Source organism: Cherax quadricarinatus, chromosome 84, assembly GCF_038502225.1.
Source record: "Cherax quadricarinatus isolate ZL_2023a chromosome 84, ASM3850222v1, whole genome shotgun sequence".
In the NCBI taxonomy this organism is placed as follows: domain Eukaryota; kingdom Metazoa; phylum Arthropoda; class Malacostraca; order Decapoda; family Parastacidae; genus Cherax; species Cherax quadricarinatus.
This window is the reverse complement of record NC_091375.1, coordinates 15782469-15808523: the sequence shown is the minus strand read 5'-3', so window position 1 is coordinate 15808523 and position 26055 is coordinate 15782469. Positions and strand designations below refer to the sequence as shown.

The following is a 26055-nucleotide window of genomic DNA, read 5'->3' as shown; positions in this document are numbered from 1 at the left end:
TCAGGTAGTGTGTCAGGGTGATGGAGGCGTTGCAAGCAAGTTGTACATCCCCACTGATATTATAATGAAAAAGAAGCACTAAACCACAAGGGTTATACAGTATGCCCATTGATAGGTAGGATAGTCTGTTAAGAGATGATGAATTGACATGTGATATGGCTATCCTCACATTGCAGTGCAGATTATTTTTTCACAAGATATCCAAGTGTGTGTCCGATTAAAATGGAGCAAAGATTTTATTGCTAAAACCACTTTTCCTAAAGCATTTATTTCCATTTTTTTTTTTTTGCCTCAATAGCCATCTCTTTCCTAAGCAGGGCGACTCAAAGAAAACATTTACCTCGTTATACAGTATTATTTTTATTAATTATAGCACTGAACCCATATGGGTCATAAAGCACCTGGGAAAATTGGAGATTTAATGTCCAAGAAGCACAGGTCCAATTTCTTAGATCAAGAGCCCCCTTTCCAGCATCAAGATTATTTTTATATACAACTGGAGAAATGGAAGGCATTCAGGCTCAGTTCAAGGAATTGGAGCATAGGTTCAATACTTTATCTAGAATCATTATTATAATCAAAAGTGCTAAACTGCAAGGGTTATACAGCTATCTAGAATCAAGAACCTCCCATGAGGGTTTTGTTGTATAATATTTTGCATAGTATCTTGTACTGTTGTCTAAGTAGGTGCCTATATATGTATTCACCAAATCTCAATTGGTAATGTTTAAATTAAACCCCTATTACAGAAGAACCAGGAAGGAGATAACATACAAAATGCTCAGGGGAACAAGGTAGACAGGGATAGGCTGTTTGAGAAGCACGAAATGGGAACTTGGGATACTGCTGGAAGTTAGTCCCAGGTGAACCACAGGGATACAAGGAAATAATTCTTCAGTCTCAAGAGTGGTCAGGAAGTGGAATGATCTTGGGAAGCGATGGATGCAGGCTTTATGCACAATTTTAAAAGCAGGTATAACAGGACCCACAAGGCTAAGAGAGAGTGAATCTGGAGAGTGGAAAGTTGAGGCAGGGCCCTGTAACTACAAGCAGGCAAGTACAGGAAAGGAGTTTGATATACAAAGGTAGGAGCTTTAGAGTAGTATTCCTGTGTGAAGAATGCACATCACACATACACTAACTGGAAGATGGTGTTTAAAGAAACAGTTTCATATTAAAATAGTTAAAACAAAAAATATGTTTGTCATCCTATAATGAATAATGATATTCTTAAACTAATTTTCCACTAGGGTTGGGTGACCCAAAGAAGCAACATTTTATTGGGAAAAAAGGAATTATGTAATAACACAGTTACCATAAATGTATTTAATTACAATATTTACAAGGAAATAATTTAATTACACAAAGACATGACAATTATAATAGTTCTAATGACTCATAAATTATGAGTCATTATGACTCATAAATTATGAGTCATACAACCAAAGAAAAAGTGGAGGTTCCATCCTCCATTTGTTGTCTCTCTCTCTCACACACACACACACACTTGCATTCAGTGTACGTACTTATTTTTCATAAGGGGGGAAAATAAAACTTCATGGAACTTAAGTGTCACTGGCCAAGTGATAAGTCCTACATGCGTACACGCACACACACACACACAAAAGGAAATACTTGTTTGGAGAGATACTAGCCATAACTAAAGCATGAAGCATGTTAATGGCATGCAAGATTATTCTGTTAACAAGACTACATGTGAGCACCCTTCAAGGGGGTTGCCTTGATGCTGGTGAAGGGCTCTTGATCTAAGGAAATGGAGCTTTCCCTTCATTCCTTGCATAAAACCTGTATACGTACTTCCCGTTCTCCAGGTACTGTCTGACTACTGCAGGTTTAACACTTCCCCAGGATTACAATTCATGCAATCCTCAGACACTCCCTGTATACAACTATCTTGCCACACACTAAAGGAATGTTGTTGCACATGATTTCTCCTACATACCTTAATTTCTTTATCTCATTAATATTCTTTTGGCCTTCAGCTTCATTACATCTCTATGTATCAGTTACTGACTACCTTCAGCTTTGTTACATCTCTATGTATCAGTTACTGACTACCTTCAGCTTTGTTACATCTCTATGTATCAGTTACTGACTACCTTCAGCTTGTTACATCTCTATGTATCAGTTACTGACTACCTTCAGCTTCGTTACATCTCTATGTATCAGTTACTGACTACCTTCAGCTTTGTTACAGCTCTATGTATCAGTTACTGACTACCTTCAGCTTTGTTACATCTCTATGTATCAGTTACTGACTACCTTCAGCTTTGTTGCATCTCTATGTATCAGTTACTGACTACCTTCAGCTTTGTTACAGCTCTATGTATCAGTTACTGACTACCTTCAGCTTTGTTACATCTCTATGTATCAGTTACTGACTACCTTCAGCTTCGTTACATCTCTATGTATCAGTTACTGACTACCTTCAGCTTTGTTACAGCTCTATGTATCAGTTACTGACTACCTTCAGCTTTGTTACATCTCTATGTATCAGTTACTGACTACCTTCAGCTTTGTTACATCTCTATGTATCAGTTACTGACTACCTTCAGCTTCGTTACATCTCTATGTATCAGTTACTGACTACCTTCAGCTTTGTTACAGCTCTATGTATCAGTTACTGACTACCTTCAGCTTTGTTACATCTCTATGTATCAGTTACTGACTACCTTCAGCTTTGTTACATCTCTATGTATCAGTTACTGACTACCTTCAGCTTTGTTACAGCTCTATGTATCAGTTACTGACTACCTTCAGCTTTGTTACAGCTCTATGTATCAGTTACTGACTACATTATATCCACAGTCCTGACATTTCACTTCTGTTCCTTCTGCAAACTAGTACAACATACTTCCTATTAACCCTTAACCTGTCCAAACGTAGATCTACGTTCACATGCGTAGCGCTCCGACCTATTTTTACATTTGAAGGCATGTAAAAAAATGCAGATCTACGTTCGGAGCGATATGCACATGAACATAGATCTACATTTGGACAGTTTAAGGGTTAAGGTGACCCACATGTTTACACCAGTGTTTTATTTTATTTAGAAAGCACCAAAAACAATAGGTCATTCAGTACTTTAAACATTTTTCATTTTCTAACATTCAATTTGCACATACTGCACTATTATAAACTTACTACTGTCCTCACCAAGCAAAACTAAAGTATTTTTTCACATTCCGCAAACCATGTCCATAGTTCAGTGTCATCAACATTGTCAGCAAATTTAGACAAAAGAAATGTCCCTACCATCTATGCCAAAAGATATGTTGGGTTTTCAGGCAAGCATCATGGGGAGAGTGGCACCCTCCCAGAGAAGAGGCTCCTACCTAGGCACACCACCATGTTAAGGTGACCCACCATTGTCACAGCAAAGTGACCCACATGCTCTGCATAAACCAGAAAGTAAATAAAGTATTTCTGCGAAATACTATACGTATTAAACTATTTCAGTATGACTGGTTGACAATATTTTTCACTATCTCTTTATACAAAGCTAAGTAAATACTGAACAAGCCTTAAGGCAAAAAGATCCTTTAAAATTTATGAAATCAAAGGGCTATATTCTTCTTGTCTGGTCTTTGGTTTGTTTGCTCAAATTTATGCAATTCAAAAGCAAGTAAGACCATCAGAAAATGACACAGTTGGCTATCAAATACTATACTGTACAATGGATGACACTGAGGAGGAGGAAGAGCGAAGACTATCCACCCGTAAATATTGTACATGTATGTTTCACATCATAACTTTAAAGGTCTCCACAAAGGAAGTAAATGTCAAAACAATTTATGCCCTCACAACTGTGGTCCCCTTATCAGCACATTTAACAAATATTCAAGAAAACAAATGTACTGTACTGCAGCATAAAAACATTCAAGTATCCCTGACATGTTCTTGGTAAGTGGATTTATCAGTAGCATTTTTCTTCTTTTGATATCTCAGGATGAACCTCTAAATTCTCCTATATCTTACTTTGCCTCTGATAATAAATATAGCTTTCCCCAAATTATATTTGCAAAGGAAGTATACAAGATACCCTATGTGAATTAGCTACACCTTAACACTACAACTCCAAGAACTTCCTCTTAATTCATACATTGGGAGCCAGTAGCTGATCCCAGTCTATGGCTGCTGAAAACACTTCCTGCTGTAGCCACACCTCGTAGTGTTTTTTAAATTCCTCAGTCAATTCAACAGGTCTGCCCAACACACTAGTCACACAGTTGTCTAATGGTTCGAAGTCAGGATCCTGTAAGAAAACAAGCATGAAGATATGGCTTTTGGTGTAACTAGGCCTCTTTTCATAAATATTTACTCATGAAAAAGGCAGAGGGGTGAGAGTAAAATGAGATCATAGAATATTATGTACATTGTACAGAGAAACTCCATAAATTCTATTGATGCACACTAATTCAAATTACATAAAAGACTAGCTTGAAAAAAAAAAGTTACAATATAACAAAGAACATCTAACCATAAAAAAATAAATCCTTACCACAGTTGAATTGTATCGTCGAGAATTAAATCTATCGACACATGCTCTAAGTGCACATTCCTCTGCCTGGAAGTCCCATGGCCGAGCATCAGGATCATTCCCGTAAGCCCAGTCATCATTTAGCCTGTGTCGCACCTGCAATATGCCAAATGTGCTGGAAAAACATGTTCTGCAACTTCATGAAAATATATGACGATCGTTTTAACAGTTAAGATGTAAACTTATAGAAAATTGTTTTTTTTTATTTTTATTATTATCACACCGGCCGATTCCCACCAAGGCAGGGTGGCCCGAAAAAGAAAAACTTTCACCATCATTCACTCCATCACTGTCTTGCCAGAAGGGTGCTTTACACTACAGTTTTTAAACTGCAACATTAACACCCCTCCTTCAGAGTGCAGGCACTGTACTTCCCATCTCCAGGACTCAAGTCCGGCCTGCCGGTTTCCCTGAATCCCTTCATAAATGTTACTTTGCTCACACTCCAACAGCACGTCAAGTATTAAAAACCATTTGTCTCCATTCACTCCTATCAAACACGCTCACGCATGCCTGCTGGAAGTCCAAGCCCCTCGCACACAAAACCTCCTTTACCCCCTCCCTCCAACCCTTCCTAGGCCGACCCCTACCCCGCCTTCCTTCCACTACAGACTGATACACTCTTGAAGTCATTCTGTTTCGCTCCATTCTCTCTACATGTCCGAACCACCTCAACAACCCTTCCTCAGCCCTCTGGACAACAGTTTTGGTAATCCCGCACCTCCTCCTAACTTCCAAACTACGAATTCTCTGCATTATATTCACACCACACATTGCCCTCAGACATGACATCTCCACTGCCTCCAGCCTTCTCCTCGCTGCAACATTCATCACCCACGCTTCACACCCATATAAGAGCGTTGGTAAAACTATACTCTCATACATTCCCCTCTTTGCCTCCAAGGACAAAGTTCTTTGTCTCCACAGACTCCTAAGTGCACCACTCACTCTTTTTCCCTCATCAATTCTATGATTCACCTCATCTTTCATAGACCCATCCGCTGACACGTCCACTCCCAAATATCTGAATACGTTCACCTCCTCCATACTCTCTCCCTCCAATCTGATATTCAATCTTTCATCACCTAATCTTTTTGTTATCCTCATAACCTTACTCTTTCCTGTATTCACCTTTAATTTTCTTCTTTTGCACACCCTACCAAATTCATCCACCAATCTCTGCAACTTCTCTTCAGAATCTCCCAAGAGCACAGTGTCATCAGCAAAGAGCAGCTGTGACAACTCCCACTTTGTGTGTGATTCTTTATCTTTTAACTCCACGCCTCTTGCCAAGACCCTCGCATTTACTTCTCTTACAACCCCATCTATAAATATATTAAACAACCACGGTGACATCACACATCCTTGTCTAAGGCCTACTTTTACTGGGAAAAAATTTCCCTCTTTCCTACATACTCTAACTTGAGCCTCACTATCCTCGTAAAAACTCTTCACTGCTTTCAGTAACCTACCTCCTACACCATACACTTGCAACATCTGCCACATTGCCCCCCTATCCACCCTGTCATACGCCTTTTCCAAATCCATAAATGCCACAAAGACCTCTTTAGCCTTATCTAAATACTGTTCACTTATATGTTTCACTGTAAACACCTGGTCCACACACCCCCTACCTTTCCTAAAGCCTCCTTGTTCATCTGCTATCCTATTCTCCGTCTTACTCTTAATTCTTTCAATTATAACTCTACCATACACTTTACCAGGTACACTCAACAGACTTATCCCCCTATAATTTTTGCACTCTCTTTTATCCCCTTTGCCTTTATACAAAGGAACTATGCATGCTCTCTGCCAATCCCTAGGTACCTTACCCTCTTCCATACATTTATTAAATAATTGCACCAACCACTCCAAAACTATATCCCCACCTGCTTTTAACATTTCTATCTTTATCCCATCAATCCCGGCTGCCTTACCCCCTTTCATTTTACCTACTGCCTCACGAACTTCCCCCACACTCACAACTGGCTCTTCCTCACTCCTACAAGATGTTATTCCTCCTTGCCCTATACACGAAATCACAGCTTCCCTATCTTCATCAACATTTAACAATTCCTCAAAATATTCCTTCCATCTTCCCAATACCTCTAACTCTCCATTTAATAACTCTCCTCTCCTATTTTTAACTGACAAATCCATTTGTTCTCTAGGCTTTCTTAACTTGTTAATCTCACTCCAAAACTTTTTCTTATTTTCAACAAAATTTGTTGATAACATCTCACCCACTCTCTCATTTGCTCTCTTTTTACATTGCTTCACCACTCTCTTAACTTCTCTCTTTTTCTCCACTAATAAAAAAAAATGGCCATGGTACCATGACTAGAACAACACACAAATAACCCTCACATAGGAGAGAGGAACCTATGATGACATCTCAGTCCAACTTGGACCATTTACAAAGTCCTATGTGCAGGTTATTTGTATATTCACTAATAAGGCTGTCAAGGTGCATGGCTGATAAGAAATCAAGCAAATGTATAAAAGTGACTGAATAAGTGATAGAGCAGATGAGCAACAAAAGATAATTACTGGACATGGTAAGAATATGCCTATAGTCCAATATACTAATGATATGAGCAACTCAACATATATGGCATAGAATCTGCTGGTAGTGTACTACATGTTACAACCTATCAACCTACTTAAAAAAAAAAATAGTAGTGTATATGATATTTTCATCTATCACACTCAGCGACCATGCCTGAGGATGCGATCTTTGATTTACAACAATAACAAATGCTGCTTTAGATACAAAAACAGAACTCATTCTTCTTCTTTCTTTCTTTCAATACACCGGCCGTATCCCACCAAGGCAGGGTGGCCCAAAAAGAAAAACGAAAGTTTCTCTTTTAAATTTAGTAATTTATACGGGAGAAGGGGTTACTAGCCCCTTGCTCAGAACTCATTCTTATTAAAATAATTTTTTTTTATCATGTCTACCATTGCCCGCCAAGGCATGGCAACCCCAGAAGAAGCCCATTCACAATCACTCATTCTCTAGCTGTATTTCCAGAAAAAAAAAAAAAACAGACATCAGTTTAACCCTTAAATGGTCCAAACGTATACTGTATATACGTTTTTTCAACATCTGAAAGTATGTAAAAAAATGTAGATCTTCTTTTCTGTTTTACATTTGAAAACGTGTAAAAAACTTTTATCTACATTTTTTTTTGGTTATATTTGAAAATATGTAAAAAAAGTAGATCTACTTTTGTAGCACTACGAATTTGTACGTCGATCTGTTTGGACTGTTTAAGGGTTAAATAATGCAATACAAGCGCTGTGACTCACTTTCTGATAGATGGCACTCATTGTCTTCATGTTGGTCTTGCGCCACTGTCGCCCCAGATACTTGGTCTGCATTTTTAACAGTTTCAGCACATAGAGCTGCATCATCGCATGCTTAACCTGCATTTTAGCATATTAATTAGCAAGCTATATTACACATGCTTACTGCTATGTATTAGTATTGATAATAACCTGTGTAGTTGTATCACTGCTTCTATTTGCTACATTTGTTTCACATTTATATTCTAATTTGGTATCTATGAGCTCTAATCAACTAACCATAACATTTATATCTACAACTTCTCTCTAAAGTACACCAAAATCAATCTAGAGCATATATACCGATTTACATATTTCCCCTATTTTGCCAATTAACAATAAGAGGTGAACCATAAAATTTATGAAGGAAAAAAATAAAGGGGGTGGTGCACTGAGGCATCTGTGCAGACAAAGAACTTTACCCAGGGAGACAAAGAGGGAAATGTACGAGAGTATAGTGGTACCAACACTAATATTGGTGTAAAGCAATGGTTGTGAATGTTGTAGCAACGAGGAGGCTGGAGGTAATAGAGATGTCTGAGGGCAATGTGTGATGTAAATATTACAAAGAAAATTCATAGCCTGGAGATTAAGAGGTGCAGAATTATTGCAAAGGGATTCAGAGAAACCAGTTAGCTGAACTCAAGTCCTGGAGGTGGAAAGTAGTGTCAGCACTCTGAAGGAGGGGTGGGGATATCTGCAGTTTGGAAGGGCACCTGAACTGTAGTATCAGAGTGCCTCTGGCAAGACAGTAATGAAGTAAATGATGGTTACCGTTTCTTTTTCGGGTCACCTTACCTCGGTGGGAGAGCACCGAGGTAAGACAAGGTACGGGATGCAATGCATATCAAATGTTTGAGACATACAAGCCCTCACTTAAGTCTGTAGAAATCTATGGTTTATGTATAGCAGAGATGTACACACAGTTGACATATCTACACACACAGAAGGCTAAGCAGATTAAGAAACACGAACAAAAAAGTCATCATAATATTTAAAGAGACCTTGGTCCTATGAAGTCATTTAGTGCTGCTGGTAATGATAGATACACACTCTTGGACACGTACTAACAATCAAGCTAAAACAAACCCTCAAAAACAAAATCTCATCACACTTACACTCACAGAAGAAAAATGCTATTAAATAGTTACTTGCATCAATTAAATGCCCATTTTATGATTAAACATAAACTCCTCTAAAAAATTCCCAATAAGATCCATGACAAACAAAAAAGACCTAAGTCATGGGCAAAAAATTAAAATGTGCAATACATCAGCATACCACAGGTCACACAGAGACAGGAGCACCTGCAAGCAAGTAGCTATGGGTGAGGTGTGTACTTCCTAGCCTCAAATAACAAATCTCATGATAATTCTTGTAGATAGAAGAGGTCCAGATATTCATATCTGCAAGACTCACTGGGCCCACTACTGCCCAAGAGCATATACAGTGGACCCTCGCTTAACGATCACCTCCCAATGCAACCAATTATGTAAGTGTATTTATGTAAGTGTGTTTGTACGTGTATGTTTGGGGGTCTGAAATGGACTAATCTACTTCACAATATTCCTTATGGGAACAAATTCGGTCAGTACTGGCACCTGAACATACTTCTGGAATGAAAAAATATTGTTAACCGGGGGTCCACTGTATACACGTTAAAAAAAAAAAAATAAAAAATGTATAAGTATTGCACTAAGCATGTCCTGAGCACCAAGCAAATTCCACAACTTTTTTACAGGCACGATTATGGATTCGTGTGTGACGTGTTCCCTGGAAATACTGTGGGTGATATATATTGTAGGCAGATTTAGATAAAACTGAACAGAAGACAAAAACATATACCTTAAGTGTGCGCTTCAGAATTGGAGCAGATTTAAAAACAACAAGCATCATTATGCGTGAGTGCTTCCACTTGCAAAGTTTGTTGAGGATTCGAAGGAGGTTGGTGCACGAGAACATGTTCCTCCAACAACAGGTAATGCTTCCCTGGTTTCCACCACCACCTCCCTCTCCACAACCCCCACTTGGACTTCCTCCACTGCCCCCAGGACTAGTATTTCCTCCTGCAGGGCTTCCAGTCCCAGCTTCCAGAGCCTCCGCTGTCATCTCAGGTGGGTCTCCAATCACGCATGCCGGGAAGTCTAACAACGGTATCCTGTGGGGAATGAAAAGTATATTCATAAAACCACAGCAAAAATATTTCCAAAGGTAAATGTGTGTATATGCATTTACAAAATTAAAATGACAAATTTTTAGAAAGTTAATATTCTTAAAAGTTTTGTCATTAATAGCAGCAAAGTTGACAAAAATTTTTTTTATAAAAAATTCATTAATCTATTTTTGTACTGGCAAATATTTACAGAAGTATAGCAAAAAGAAGACTTTCTCCCACGTATAGACCTTTTAACATACATATAAAAGAAGGGGTTTGGGATATTGGCAGTTTGGAGGGATATGTTGCGTATCTTTATACGTATATGCTTCTAAACTGTTGTATTCTGAGCACCTCTGCAAAAACAGTGATAATGTGTTTGTGTGGTGAAAGTGTTGAATGATGATGAAAGTATTTTCTTTTTGGGGATTTTCTTCGGTGGGAAATTTGCCTTGGTGGGAGACGGCCGACTTGTTGAAAAAAAAAAAAATGAAAGACTTAAGTAACATACTGGGAAACAAGTCTTTATGCAAGATGTCTAAACTACCTTCAGAGGAATTTTTTGGAAAAGATGAATCACGGGTCTTTTAGTCTGGTTCACTGTTCCAGCTACAAGTGAACACTGTATATTAGAACTTACGTGTTTTTTGCCTGAACGTAAGCCATAATATTTTGATTGAAGAATTTCAAGATGAGCGGAATACAATTAGCAAAGACAAGATGCTGAGACATGAATTCAAACTGATAAATGTGATTGATACGGAAATGTTTGAGCAGCAGTAAAAGAGTCGCTGAGACAGCCTTGACCAACACCTCCTTGTGACGATTGACATCCACCCCGAGCTTCATACTCTGTACCACTGTCATGCTGTGAGAAAACAGGACACATTAAGCATATACTGTATATACATATCAAGAAATTATCGATTTAATTTTATTAACACATTGGCCGTTTCCCACCAAGGTAGGGTGGCCTGAAAAAGAAAAACTTTCACCATCATTCATTCCATAACTCTCCTACCAAAAACTTACTTACACTACAGTTATAAAATTGCAACATTAATACCCCTCCTTCAGAGTGCAGGCACTGTACTTCCCATCTCCAGGACTCGTCCAGCCTCCTGGATTCCCTGAATCCCTTCATAAACATTACCCTGCTCACACTCCAATAGCATGTCAAGTCCTAAAAACCACTTGTTTCCATTCGCTATCTAACAAACTCACGGATGCTTGCTGGAAGTCCAAGCCCCTTACACACAAAACCTCCTTTACCCCCTCCCTCCAACCTTTCCTAGGCCGGCCTCTACCCCGCCTTCCCTCCACTACAGATTTACACACTCTCGAAGTCATTCTATTTTGTTCCATCCTCTCTACACATCCGAACCACTTCAACAACCCCTCCTTGGCCCTGTGGATAATAGTTTTAGTAATCCCACACCTCCTCCTAATCTCCAAACTACAGATTCTCTGCATTATATTCACACCACACACTGCCCTCAGACATGACATCTCCACTGCCTCCAGCCTTCTCCTTATTGCAACATTCACTACCCATGCCTCACACCCATACAATAAAGATGAATAATACAATAAGTTTGAAAAACCATGCAGTCACCAGGAAAGTCTGACACCAGATTTATTACTATGTACATGAATTACAATACAGTAGGTCTCCAACTCACATAGAAAATACTAGTGCACCTGATTGTAAATATTACCACAAAGCATGGTTCACATGTGTCACATTTCTGTTTTTAACAATATACTTTAAGGTTTATTTTACTTATTTTTATTTTATTAACACACTGGCCGATTCCCACCAAGGCAGGGTGGCCCGAAAAAGAAAAACTTTCACCATCATTCACTCCATCACTGTCTTGCCAGAAGGGTGCTTTACACTACAGTTTTTAAACTGCAACATTAACACCCCTCCTTCAGAGTGCAGGCACTGTACTTCCCATCTCCAGGACTCAAGTCCAGCCTGCCGGTTTCCCTGAACCCCTTCATAAATGTTACTTTGCTCACACTCCAACAGCACGTCAAGTATTAAAAACCATTTGTCTCCATTCACTCCTATCAAACATGCGCACGCATGCCAGCTGGAAGTTCAAGCCCCTTGCACACAAAATCTCCTTTACACCCTCCCTCCAACCTTTCCTAGGCTGACCCCTACCCCGCCTTCCTTCCACTACAGACTGATACACTCTTGAAATCATTCAAGAGTGTATCAGTCTGTATTGCAATTAAAAGAAAAATAGCCATAAAGGAAATTGATTTGGGCATGGGAAAATTAATGAGCATATTCTGAATGAACACACATATACATACCCATCTGGGTTTACTTTTTTTCGTAACAGCTCTTGTTCTTTATTTCCTCTTATCTCCATGGGAAAGTGGAACAGAATTCTTCTTCTATAAGTCATGCATGTCATAAGAGGTAACTAAAATGCCGGGAGCAAGGGGCTAGTAACCCCTTCTCCTGTACAATTTATTAAATTTAAAAAGAAAAACTTTCATTTTTCTTTTTGGGCCACCCTGCCTTGGTGGGATACGGCCGGTTTGTTGGAAAAAAAAAAAAGTACTTGCAAAAATAGATATTATTAAGTAGTTGGAACAAACAGTAAAAGGGAGGCATCACATTAGTATATGTATGGTCAATACACAAATAACCCGCACATAAAAGAGAGAAGCTTACGACGACGTTTCGATCCGACTTGGACCATTGACAAAGTCACACTAACAGAGGTGGAGCAGGACGGCTATATATAGGCAGGAAGAGGTGGTAGTAGTAGTAGTAGTAGTACAAGAATTGTATATAATACCGGGTTATTTGTGTATTGTTCCAGTCACGGTATTGTGCCTTTTTGTTATTTATGTATGGTCAAGAGGTGAAGTCCAGGAGCTAGAGCTAACGCCCCACAAACATTCAGAAAAATGTATACTCACGGCATTTCCTCTGGAAGAACGTCAGCCATAATGTTTATCGAGTCAGTCTTAGCCTTAGAGGTTGGGGCTGCGGCCAGAAGTATTTTGAGCAACGCTATCATACATTGAGGTAGTGTTGGCAACATAGCCTGTCAACATATAGTAATGAGCAACCCACGTCTTCCACGTACTGTACAACCTAGCTTATTATTTCTGAAGCACGCTTCTGGCATCTGATTCAGTCATGTCACCAGGTAGCATATAACATATATACAGAGTCCACTAAACCCAGATAACTGTTAACTGCTAGATCAACAAGGCAACAGGTGAAACAAATTTTAAAGATTTATGGTTATATCATATATTGAAAAAAACAATTTCCTGTCAGTAATAAAATAACTGATCTGTATTATATTCCAAAAAATTTGGAACTCTTGCCAGACAGATTTTGAACTGCTCTGCATGGGTCAGTAGGCCTGTTGCAGTGTTCCTTCTTTCTTATGTTCTTATGAACAGATTTTTGCACAACAGCATCCTACACGCTCTACAACTCTCACTCAGAGGTTAAACAATTATAGACCATCTTTATGCAACAATTTTAAGTTTGACTTTGAGATATTAAGTAACAACCTCAGCTAACTTAAACCTAATGAAAAGTATGGCATGACATGAGAACCTATGTGGCATATGCCTACAGTACTGAGAATTATAATAATTTTAATCAAGTGAAGCACTGAACCCATAAGGGTCAGACAGTACTGAAGTACTATGCCTAAGTCCACTGGCAATTACCAATGAATAAAAATTTTAGTGATAAGCATGAAAGTTTAGTACATAAAGTAATATTCAGTCATGAGTACAAGTAGCCTGGGCATGACAGATCGTCCTACTCAAAATGTAAAAATATAGCACTAAGAAAAAACAAAAGGAAAGTCAAATAAAAATTTTAAGACAAACACCATAATCCTACCTGGTAGAGGATTTCAGAAGGTGTCTGAGAAACATCTGTCTCAGGATGAGACAAAGGGTTCCTTGTCATTTCTTCCTCTTGCCGGATTTGTATTTCTGATAGTGATATATACACGTGCTGTTGAAAATGGCAGAGTTTGAACATTTCCATTACATACTGAACTTCTTTAAAAAATCTTGGTTAATAAACTAGTTATTAACTTATATTGCCCAAAACACTCTCAATGACCATCTGGAAAATAGTATGGTTGTTTAACACATTTATAGATGGGGTTTTAAAAGAAGTAAATGCTAGGGTGTTGGGGAGAGGGGTGGGATTAAATTATGGGGAATCAAATACAAAATGGGAGTTGAAACGGTTACATTTTGCTGCTGATACTGTGCTTTTGGGAGATTCTAAAGAGAAGTTGGAAAGGTTAGTGGACGAGTTTGGGAGGGTGTGTAAAGAAAGTTAAAAGTGAACATAGATAAGAGTAAGGTGATGAGGGTATCAAACGAGTTCAGTAAAGAAAAAATGGATTTCACATTGGAGGGAGGGAGTATGGAAGAAGTGAATGTGTTCAGATATTTGGGAGTAGACTTGTCAGCAGATGGGTTTATGAAGGACGAGGTTAACCATGGAATTTTTGAAGGAAAAAAGATGGGTGGTGCATCGAGGTATCTGTGGAGAAAAAGAACATAATCCATGGAGGTAAAGAAGGGAATGTATGAGAGCATAGTGGTACCAACACTCTTATATGGGTGTGAAGCCTGGGTTGTGAATGTTGCAGTGCAGAGGAAGAGGTTGGAGGCAGTGGAGATAACGTTTGAGGGAAATGTGTGGTGCAAATATTACGAAGAGAATTTGTAGTTTGGAGATTAGGAAGAGGTTCAGAGCTACTAAAAGTATTATCCAGAGAGCTGAGGAGGGGTTGTTGAGCTTGGACATACAACAAGCATGAGTGAACGTGTTAGAAGTGAGTGGAGAAGAACAGTTTTTGGGACCTGACGAGCTGTTGGAGTGCAAAGCAACAGGGATTCAGTGAAATTAGTTAACTGGACTTAAGTCCTGTAAGTGGGAAGTACAGTGCTTGCACTCTGAAGGAGAGGTTTTGGGATATTTGTTGTTTGGAAGGACATTAAACTGTCACACCTCTGGCAAGAGTGTTAGTGTGAATGATGGTGAAAGCATTTCTCTTTTGAGTCACCTTACCTTGGTGGGAGACAGCCAGCATGTTAAAAAATCAGTACAATTAAAAGGTTAAGAGACATTTAGTTAGACTTACTTTATTGAGAACCTTGACACCTTCATGGATAGGTAATGGGAGGCCGGCTAATGAGGTTCTGTCTCCTTGTAACTGAAAACCCACAAATTTTATACGAGTTGAATCTAGGAAAGAGTCGATGTCCTTTTGTCGAACTTTTGGTGTCCAGGGTAAACCTATAGAAGTACAAGAAAAAGAATGGTTAAAACATACACACACAAACACCCGAGACAACTAATGCAATTGCAGACAGACAAGTATTTATGCATGGATGCATGTGTGCAAATGCATGCAACACAAGTGAGCATGACATGTGCACGAAAACAAGTGTACGTGCACGTAAACACAACATACATGTCATTCACATGCCATGTGCATGACACCCATTGTGTGTATGATACACACATGGCATGCATATGTCCTACACACACCTGCTGTATGCATACCATGTGCTCACATAACACACAGCTAGGAGCTGAGAGTCAATCCTTGCAACCATATAAGAAAATCCTAGAGGGACAGGTCCCAAATTTGCACACAGAAATCACCTCAATGAAAGCAAAAGACTTAGCAGATGGTGCAACATCATCCCTCCCAATGAAAAGCAAGGGTGCCATGAATACATAGAAAACACCAAGTGTTACGGGTCCAAGGCTATTCAGCAGCTTTCCATCCTACATAGGGGTCTATTGGTAACAGATCTTATCTTTCTTCAAGAGGGAACTGGACAGATACCCAAAGTCAGTGCCTGACCAACCAGGCTGTGGTTCATACATTGGATTGCATGTGGCTAGCCGTAACAGCCCAGTTGATCAGGACCTGATCCACTGAGACACCAGGTCATGTACCCAGCCATGGGGCACTGACCCCCAGAACTCCATTCTCCCTCCAGGCGAGTGAATTTTAAATTCATCTGTGTTAACATACGAACATTCAAAAATGTGTTCATCTTGCAGTTTCCCCTTTCTATTTACATTTTTTAATTTGAGTTTTAATTCTTGTGCTCAGGTTGGTATGGATGCTTAAAAACTTTTCTTCCTTGTTCTTTGTTTTCAATATTTTAAGTAGAATGCATGTGGGTAATATAGTAAAACTCAAACAGTTCACCAAGAATTACCTGGACATAAAATAAAAAAAAAAAAAAAAAGGCCAGAATAACATCAACATGCCAGAATTCATTCTTTAAAAACTGTATATTCCTAAAATATCCACTGAATTTCTGAGGAAGTTACTTTGTCATGCTATTACAAGTTATCAATCACTCACCTTTATTTGTAGTATTATTAGGTATAGGCGTGCCCGGACGTGGCGAGGGAGGCTGCGGCAAGTCAGGAGGTTCATCTATATCATTTGTAGGCTGCTCATCCTCATCAGCAGCAGCAGCAGCTAGATCTAGCTCCCCTACACTGTCATCAAGGCTGCTCTGTTTCATAAGTCCTTGCTGTAAGCACAAAAAAACAACTGATTTCATCATACATAGCACACAAAACAAGAAGCCTCATTTAAAATATAAAACCTAAATTTCATTACCAAATTGAACTAAACATTAATTCCTCACACCTATAACAAACAGATACGCACTTAAAGATGAATGATTGAGAAAATAATATACAGTGGACCCCCGCTTTACGATCAGCTCCCAATGCGACCAATTATGCAAGTGTATTTATGTAAGTGAGTTTGCACGTGTATGTTTGGGGGTCTGAAATGGGCTAATTTAATTCACAATATTCCTTATGGGAACAAATTCGTTCAGTAATGGCACCTGAACATACTTCTGGAATGAAATAATATCGTAAGCCAGGGGTCCACTGTACCAATATAAATGCAGTAAAATTTTAATTGTGGGTGGTGGGAGTCGTTGCTGCTTTTTAACCCGTTTGGTGTTGGTTTTGAAGCCAGTGTTGGTCCCGTAATACTATGCCATGAGCTCAGCTCACTCTGATAAGCTGCGAGTGGTAAACCTGGGCCTAGATATGAGAGAATGGGTCTATGCAGTGTGCACCATATAAAAAAATCCTGCAGCATGCACTGCACGAGACAAAACTGTGACAGTGTTTTTGGTTTAAAACAATTGCCGTATATTTTTGTATGGTTTTTATGGTTGTATTCTCAGTTTCTTAGTTTCACTGATAGAATGGAAGATTTTTTTTTTTTAACAAGTCGGCCGTCTCCCACCGAGGCAGGGTGACCCAAAAAAGAAAGAAAATCCCCAAAAAGAAAATACTTTCATCATCATTAAACACTTTCACCTCACTCACAAAAAATCACTGTTTTTGCAGAGGTGCTCAGAACACAACAGTTTAGAAGCATATACGTATAAAAATACACAACATATCCCTCCAAATGGAGATGATTTTGATTGGTTTCAGGACTGAAAGTAGCTTGAAATTAAGCTCAAAGTAGTGGAAATGTTTGATTTTTGCTGATATTCCAGGGTACACAAATGATGTCACTTGTCCAATACACATCCAGCTTGCCAGTCTAATATGCATTTAGGAATGTACTGACATTATTTATACAATTATTACAATAAGGCAGTAGTTTGCATAACAGTACATAAATCTCCTATTTTTCTGTGTGAATAAAAATTCAAAATGGAAAGCAAACATAATATAAGAGGGGCCTGGAGGTGTGACCAAGGAACAGAGGAAATGTTTTTTAGTGCCAGGAATATCTGCATTATTTATTCTGGACCCTATTTTTAAATTGGCAAATTTTTAATTTTGTGTGAAGCTGGCCAAATTATCAATTTCTTATCACTTTATTGGGTAGTTGAAATAGTTGACTGGGCAGCTTCTTGTGCTCATTCAATAAAATGGAAGACATACTGGTGAAATAGTTAAGAATTTGGTCAACTGGAACAATGTAATTGGGTTAAAATAGGACTCGAAGCAGGTAAAATTGTGAAAGCGTAATTTCATCAATTTTCAATCAAATTTCATACTTTTTGATTTATTACCTTCAGAAAAAGATTCTCTACCAATTCATAAGAAAAAATTAATTCTTTTGAAAATCCTTGGACACTGTGGACAAGTTTCAGATCGGGTGTCTAGACAATAAAAAGGTTAAAGGGTTAAATAAAGAGCACGCCAGAGTCTAACAAATTTCAGAAATTCTTTAGTAAAATCTACTCCTTGCCCGAGTGCTTCCAACTTACACATTGGATATTTTTTACTGACTCCAGTAATGAAAATATAGTATTAACTGAAAAATTTGGTAAGACTTGTTCAAAAATTACCTTAATAAAACTAGGACAAAAATTTCCTATACCTTGAGGTTTGTTTTTCTGCATTAAAGAGCAAAAAATATAATATACCTAAATCTAATAATATTTTAGTTTATAGGGAGAGCCATCCCTGCTTCTGTCAAAGCATTTGTTCGTTGTAAAAAAAATACAAAAATTTTTAAATCATAAGCCAAATAGCTAAGACGAAGGAAAGTCCCGTTATCTACCCGTCTAAAAGGTCTTCTCTTCTGATTGTTCTGCTGTTCTATGAGGTCAGCAGCTGATGCTGGGGGAGATGATGCCCTCATGGTGCGGGCCACAGTCAAGGTATCTTCCTCACATGGCTGCAGTCCATTCTTCTCCCGGTATGAGTCTAAGACACGGAAAATACTTCTTTTTTGCAATGAAATATATACACCATTTGAATTGTGATCACTAAGATTCCTAACCCTCCTCAGTGTGCAGGCACTGTACTCACTACATTCAGAACTCAAGTCTGGCAGTCTTATATGTTCATGAGATACAAAGAAAAGCTCAGCAACCCTGCAACAGTGGAAAACACTAAACAGGTTTGATTCATACTCGTATGGCAAAAAGATAATACAGTGGTACCTTGACTTACGAGTTTAATTCGTTCTGTGACTGAGCTTGTAACTCAATTTCCTTGTATATCAAATCACTTTTCATCACTGAAATTAACTTAAATGCCATTAATCCATTACAGCCCCAAAAAAACCACCCAATTTTTTTGTTACGGGTTTTTAAATAAGAAAAATGTATTTACGAATAAGAAATATTGTATAAAAACGTAATAAAAGAGAATGTCAAGACAAACTGGTTTTATAAGGTGTCTTTACCTTGGAAATCAGATGACTTGGGTTAACGGAAGATGCTGGCAAAGGTGGAGGGTGGAAAAGATAGGCAGAGGAGATTGAAGGAATTCCTTTCATGCTTTTTTGGTCACTTTTGTTTGTCATAAACTCTATCGCTTAACTTACTTGCTACGCTCTAATTGCTACACTTTATCGGTGAACTTAATTGCTACAATTTTCCTTCTGCTTTAGTATGGTACATACTGTAGAAGTACTATGCTCGTACTGCCTCGCCAAGTTGACTACACGCACACCTCGCTCGTGTTTTTCTATGATTTCATGCTTTAATTATAATGGACATCATCCTCTTCTTCTTCTCAGCACTGTCCTTTGCACTTACTTTCTTAGGACCCATGGTTAGAAAAAAGAAATTTGGTAAAATAAGTCTACAAAAAGCACAAAACGCAAGCACAACACAAGAGATACTTCCACAGCGAGGTAACCACCTGCACTGAACAAGTGAGACGCAGGATGCTGGGCAGATGTTGTGGCGTTCCCTGCGCCAACTAGTGGCAATGTATCTGAAGCTCGCTCGTAACTCGGATTTTGGCTTGCGACTCACAGCAAAAAATCGACCGAGCGATAGCTTGTAACTCGAAAAACTCTTAAGTGGGGCACTCGTAAGTCAAGGTACCACTGTACCTCCCTGGATGGACGGTGTTTACCAATCCACTACTTTGGTCAACACTAAAAAGTTTTGTATAAAATTTTGAATCACTTTTATGTACAAAAAAGTTTTGCTTGCCACACACTTGACAGAAAATATGAAGCTTCCTTTCCCTTCCACTTCCCATGAAACAGACTAACCCGTAAACGGACCAAGCAGATCTACGTTCACATGTGTAGTGCTACAAAAGTAGATCTACGTTTTTTTTACATATTTTCAAATATAACAAAAAAAAAAGTAGATCAAAGTTTTTTTACACATTTTCAAATGTAAAAAAACAAAAAGAAGATCTAATTTTTTTACATACTTTCAAATGTTGCAAAAACGTATATATACGTTTGGACTGTTTACGGGTTAAAATTATGCAAATTTATGAACAGGTAGGAAAATTAAGCTATATATTTATATTACACAACTCTTCACAAAGTTAGATTAGGTTACTAGTTTAGTTTCAGTTCAAAACTAAAACTGACATGAAAATACACATTACTTTTATTAACTGTGTTCCTTGGGAAAAGGAGGGACCAACTGAAAGCTACAGGAGACACACAAGTTTTTGAACACTTCTTAGCTTCCTTCTAAATGCAACAAATTTCCTACACATGCACTCCATTATTTGCTCCATCAACCAGTGTTGAAATAAGTTACACTGTTTAACTTTTATTTATTCTAGGGTAAACCTGCATAAATTGCCACCAATGTATGCCTGTAACAATTTAGTACTAACCAGAATCTTGTATAAATACTGTACATAATATTCTCTCAAAATCATATGTATTTACATTATTTGAATAATGCTTCTCTTATCCCAGCTAAATTATAGATAAATGATGACAAACTTACTTTTCAAAAGTGCCAATTGTTGAGTCCCTCCTAGTGATGACAGAAGCACCTTCCACAACATGAGTAGCACTTTCCTAATGGGGAAGTGAGGAGCAGAAGAATTACAGAATCTTGTCACCATGCCAAGAAGTGTCATGGCCACCAGCTCCTCATCCTCCCCCTGCGGCTGGCCAAGCTCCTCACAGAAGTACAATCTGCAAGGAAGAGTATGGGATACAGCACAAGCCATCATACCTTGTGCATTGCTCAAGTACCTTCTTTGTACATACTAAATTTAAAATTTACAAGTAGATATATAGTAGTAGTTATAATAATGAATGAGACTTGCAGAAAGAGCATTAATGGCCAACTAGTTTCCAAGGTTGAATTAAGAAAGAATGGACTGAAAAAATTATTATCCAGTTCTTGAGGTAGGCCATTTGATGTGTGTGAATGCACTCATGAAATGGAAGCCAGAGAATGAAGGATATTCATTTTTTTTCTTGTTTGGGTTACCCTCTACTCTGATGGAAAAGCCAGCATTAACAATGACACTCCTGGTATGAAACACTGAGTCTCACCTAGTTTGTGTTTGAGCTTCAGTGTCATCATCACTTGGAACTCTCAGCGTTTCGACAATGGTGTAGAGGACTGAAAGAATCACTCGCAGATCAGCAGAGTCAGCCAAACTAGCAGACACGGCAAGTTTACGCTGATTTTCATTGCCTCCTGTGCTTCTAAAATACACACGATTAACTACTGGACATTCCCAATTCTATATCTACATGCATATAAAATGTGCCAAAATGTGGTATGAAGACCCCACATTATACTGGACTGTATTCATGAAAAACTGCTAAACCACTGTGGGTTATTCAACACTGCTGTGTGAGGTACACAGTGAAAAAGCAGCAATGGGCCATAATAGAAAGAGTTTTAGAGTTGCATTAGTCAGATTTTTACTACTGTATGCAAAATTATTATTAAAATTGCAGATAATCTTGCAGTCAAAGTGTGATTTATAATTTAGGAGAGGCATTTTCTTAATAGCAGATAGAAAGCTATGAGTATTAATGAACAAGGAAAAACAAATTGAAGATTTGATAGTTTAGAGAGAATCTAAGCAAAAGAGTACCCTGGGTGGCTGGGATGTGGAAAGAATGAATGGGAAATATGTCTCAGTAGAGAAAGCAACAGACATGCATTCATAACATTTTGAATGATCTAACCGAGCCACAAGGATATAAACAAGAAAAACTGCCCATAATATCAATGTCACTGAATGAAGGAATAAAAAAAACTGATCCCACTAATGATCTTACTCAATTTCAAGATGCAGAAGCTGCAAAAAAGATGACCACACCCCACACTGAACCAGGAGAAAGATATTGCGTCGGGCCCACATATTCTGCTCACGATCACTCTGCACCTCGCCCCAGCATCCCTGCAAGACACATCAGTGAAGTACCACTCTGCAAATACAGCACTTCAGCTCTATATTGTGCAACAAACCATTTCTCCATTAAACACTCATTCACTATCAAATGGTAGGTGTGACACATTATGTTGACAAGTTTGGTGTAAAAATATTAAAGTCATTAGAAAAAGTGGATAAAATAAAGGAATAATCCACCAAATAGTAAACAATTTGGAATTCAGTCTGGAAATTTCTATATATCAAATCTTTTAAGCTATTATGACATTCAGAGAAACTTTTCAAGGAAAACATGGATTGGCAGTTTGCATTTATCTATATTTAAAAAAACTTTTGATTGAGTTTCCCAAGAAACTAATTTGGAAACTCCAAAATATAACGCAAATAAAAGGTGAACTATTAAAATGAATGAGGGATTCCGAGAGGGAATTAAAGTTACACGAGGAAAATGTGTCCTAGTGGAGATGATGTCACAAGTGGGGTGCCACAAGGATCTGTAACTGTCCCAATAGTGTTTTACTTTATATAAATGACTAAAGAGAAGTAATATAAAACTACGTATATGAATATATCTGCACATGTTGCAAAAAATACTAGGTAAAATAAGCAATAATGACTAAATGTCTACAGGATGACTTGGATAATTTAAGCAAGTGGAGAGATAGATGGATGATAAGAATTTAACCCTTTCACTGTCAAGAGGCCTTAAATTAGTGCAGATAAATGCCATGTAATGGAACAGGATAGAGTGATATCAGGCCACATGAAGAAAACACACTGATACAGAGAAAATGTAAGATGAAAAAAAATAAGTTGAGTACCTGAGCAATATATAAGATAGCTCGAGCAGCTCTCATGCGCAGTGAACGGTTACACAGTTCCAGGTGGTCAGCAAGACGTACAATGAGTGTCCTGTGGCCGATGTCTGAGGCAGACTGCCACAGTGGCACAACACCAAGCTCTCCACATACTTCTTCCCATGCCTAGAAATGTAAGTAATGTACAAAAAAAATTATAGTAGTACATTTCTTCACTCCTTATTCTTTGTATATTCCTCTTATATAATACCTCTCAAAATTTACACAACTTTTAGGTACTACCATTTCTTGAAAGTTCATAAATAACAAAAAAAGGCACAATACCGTGACTGGAATGATACACAAATAACCCGCACATAAAAGAGAGAAGCTTACAACGACGTTTCGGTCCGACTTGGACCATTTACAGTCACACAGTGTGACTTTGTAAATGGTCCAAGTCAGACCGAAACGTCGTCATAAGTTTCTCTCTTTTATGTGCAGGTTATTTGTGTATTGAAAGTTCATAGTTACTAATACATATTTAATAAAATAATTACATTTTCTGCAAGAGAATCTTGCCCAATTACTTATACACAAAGTATGTTCCACATTGTTTTAGGTTAAAGTCGTAATGTTGTCAGCAGTACAGGTTTACAGCTCTACTCTGTAAATACAGCATTACCTTAAGGCAAATTTTATTTAGGAAAATTGCAAATGATTTTACTAGTGGTAGCTACTATAAATTAGTACAATGATCCTAGGGACACACATGTTGTAAGCATATCTAGTGAATTATATAAATTTAATCTAGGATAACTCATATTCAATGATGTGACTATATACATTTATCAAAGCAGTGAAAATTATTATCATAATCAAGAGGAAGTGCTAAACCCGTAGGATTATACAGCACCTGTGGGGGGATGTGAAAGGAATTCAGGCTTAATTCAAGGAAATGGAGAACAGATCCAATTCCCTAGATCAAGAACTCCTCACCAGCATCAAGGAACCTCCCTCGAGGAGACAAATTTAAATCAAAGCAACAATATCAAGAGACCTGTTACTAATAAATATCATTACGAACACAAAATTCAGGTTTAGCGAATCAAAAATATGAACCACATATTGACAATCTCACCTTTAGGTTGAGCTGAAACTCTGGGCCCTCGGTATATGAATAGAGCTCTGTTATTTCATTCTCGGGCAAATCAGCATCATCATAGTTGAACTCTATGTCTGGGCAGTCAGTCATACTGGCCTGTGAAGAGCCAAGATAACCCAATGATAGACTGGACAGATTATCTTTCAGAGGCAGACTAACGCAAGTGACTTTCATCTCATATATTGTAGTATAGTGTATGACAGATTATGTTGCTATACAGGAGAAGAGGTTACCAGGCCCTTCGTCCCAGAATTTTTGTCACTTCTTACGACACACATGACTTATGGAGGAAGAATTCTGTTTCACTTCTCCATGTTGTTAAATTAGACATATGTGCAACTCTTGGGTATTTTTATTGAGGAAACGTTTCACCGCACAGTGGGTTCATCAGTCTATACAAAGGAGAAACTTGAAGAACAGGATGAGAATGAGGTAATCAGTCCCTCAACCTTGAGTCGATGTGGTCAGTCCATCAGTCAATCATTCTATTCAAGATTGATGGACTGACCACATCGACTCAAGGTTGAGGGACTGATTACCTCATTCTCCTCCTGTTCTTCAAGTTTCTCCTTTGTATGGACTGATGAAGACACTGTGTGGCGAAACGTTTCCTCAATAAAGATACCCAAGAGTTGCACATGTGTCTAATTTATCAACATGTCGGTTCTCTGAACCATTCATCTACAATTCACTTCTCCATGGAGAATTATTATTACTATTTTTAATTTTTTTTGACTGGGGGAGGGCCGAGAGAAATTTTGGAGGGACTGAAGCCCCTTCCTTGTGCCACCACCGGAAGAACCTCGAAACTGGTCATGATTACAACACAAACAGCGGCAAAATAAATTACAATGAATAATTTTTTTTAATGATTGATACATTTTGCGTAGAGCAGAAACAAAGTATACATTACTGTATCTCAGTACTGTATAGGTATATAAACCTCACAAATAACTTAACCCAAAACCAATTATTGGGTTATTCTCTAAAAAAAACTGGTGTGAAAAACACATTATACCTAATTATTATCATAATCATGGGGAAGCTCTAAACCTGGAGGATCATACAGCACCTGTGGGGGGGATGGAAGGTATTCAGGATTAATTCTGGAAACTGGAGCACAGATCCAATTCCCTAGATCAAGAGCCCCTCACCAGCATCAAGGAACCTTCCTTGAGGGGTCGTTATACTTAAGATTAGTGACAAATATATCTCAAAAATGGAAATTTATTGCAAATAAGTATATACCAACTAAAACATCCTTATTATACCAATACAGATACTGCACTCAATGTATTATTACATTTATGGGGATCATTGATTAAGTGTTGCACAATTTTCATTTTAATCAGCAGGAAGCGCTAAACTCGTAAGGGTCATATCACATATGCTGCTATATATGCTAATTTATGTAACTATATGTACCTATACCTGAAAAATTTTCTTAACATTCAGGTTCCAAGGAGATGGGGGATAATCCAGTTCCTGGGATCAAGAACCTCTCACCACATCATGACATCTATCTGGAGTTCTGTCTACTTAAAAATATATAAAATAAAATCCCTACAAAGAGTAATGGTAAATGTCAAATAATGTCACCGCCTCGCCCATTACTGATCAATATCCCACCATTTTAACCCTTTATATCTCACATTAACCCCTTAATCCCCCCTTAGTGGTAGTAGGAGGGTTTGTAAGTGTTAATATAGAATGTTCTCACTTCAGAGTCTTGTCGCTGGCGGCTAAATATCTCTCTCAACTTAGGCACAGTCTTCTTCTCCTGGTCGTCATTCTCCTCCATAATGTTGTCTCTCACCATCATTCTCACTCTTAACTTAATATTATCACTCTATAACAACTCTTGGC

At 38.2% G+C, this 26055-nt stretch overlaps 1 protein-coding gene across 2 annotated transcripts; it reads right to left on the bottom strand.

Annotated features, from left to right (window-relative positions):
- Positions 1-2922: 2922 nt before the first annotated feature.
- On the bottom strand, positions 2923-26055 carry Strip (striatin interacting protein). Of its 2 annotated transcripts, XM_053799483.2 has the most exons (16): positions 25910-26055; positions 24166-24285; positions 23049-23210; positions 22115-22236; positions 21374-21529; positions 20814-21007; positions 18659-18804; positions 16469-16643; positions 15224-15378; positions 13960-14076; positions 13011-13138; positions 10705-10932; positions 9755-10067; positions 7874-7990; positions 4523-4657; positions 2923-4276 (listed from the first exon to the last, which is right to left on the bottom strand). In XM_053799483.2, the coding sequence occupies exons 1-16, from the start codon at positions 26009-26011 to the stop codon at positions 4118-4120; spliced, it is 2529 nt and encodes an 842-aa protein (XP_053655458.2). In that variant the 5' UTR covers positions 26012-26055; the 3' UTR covers positions 2923-4117. The 2 variants fall into 2 exon arrangements, with proteins under 2 accessions (XP_053655458.2, XP_053655459.2); XM_053799484.2 differs by lacking the exon at positions 10705-10932 and having other exon boundaries at positions 3967-4276.

Excerpts from the sequence above, each read along its gene's own strand:
- Strip (XM_053799483.2), bottom strand. The coding sequence starts at position 26,011 with ATGATGGTGAGAGACAACATTATGGAGGAGAATGACGACCAGGAGAAG. Across the intron at positions 21,530-22,114 it reads CTTCTGCATCTTGAAATTGA|AAGCACAGGAGGCAATGAAA; the intron begins GTAAGATCATTA and ends TGTGTATTTTAG. Across the intron at positions 16,644-18,658 it reads AGAGAAGACCTTTTAGACGG|CAAGGACTTATGAAACAGAG; the intron begins GTAGATAACGGG and ends TTGTGCTTACAG.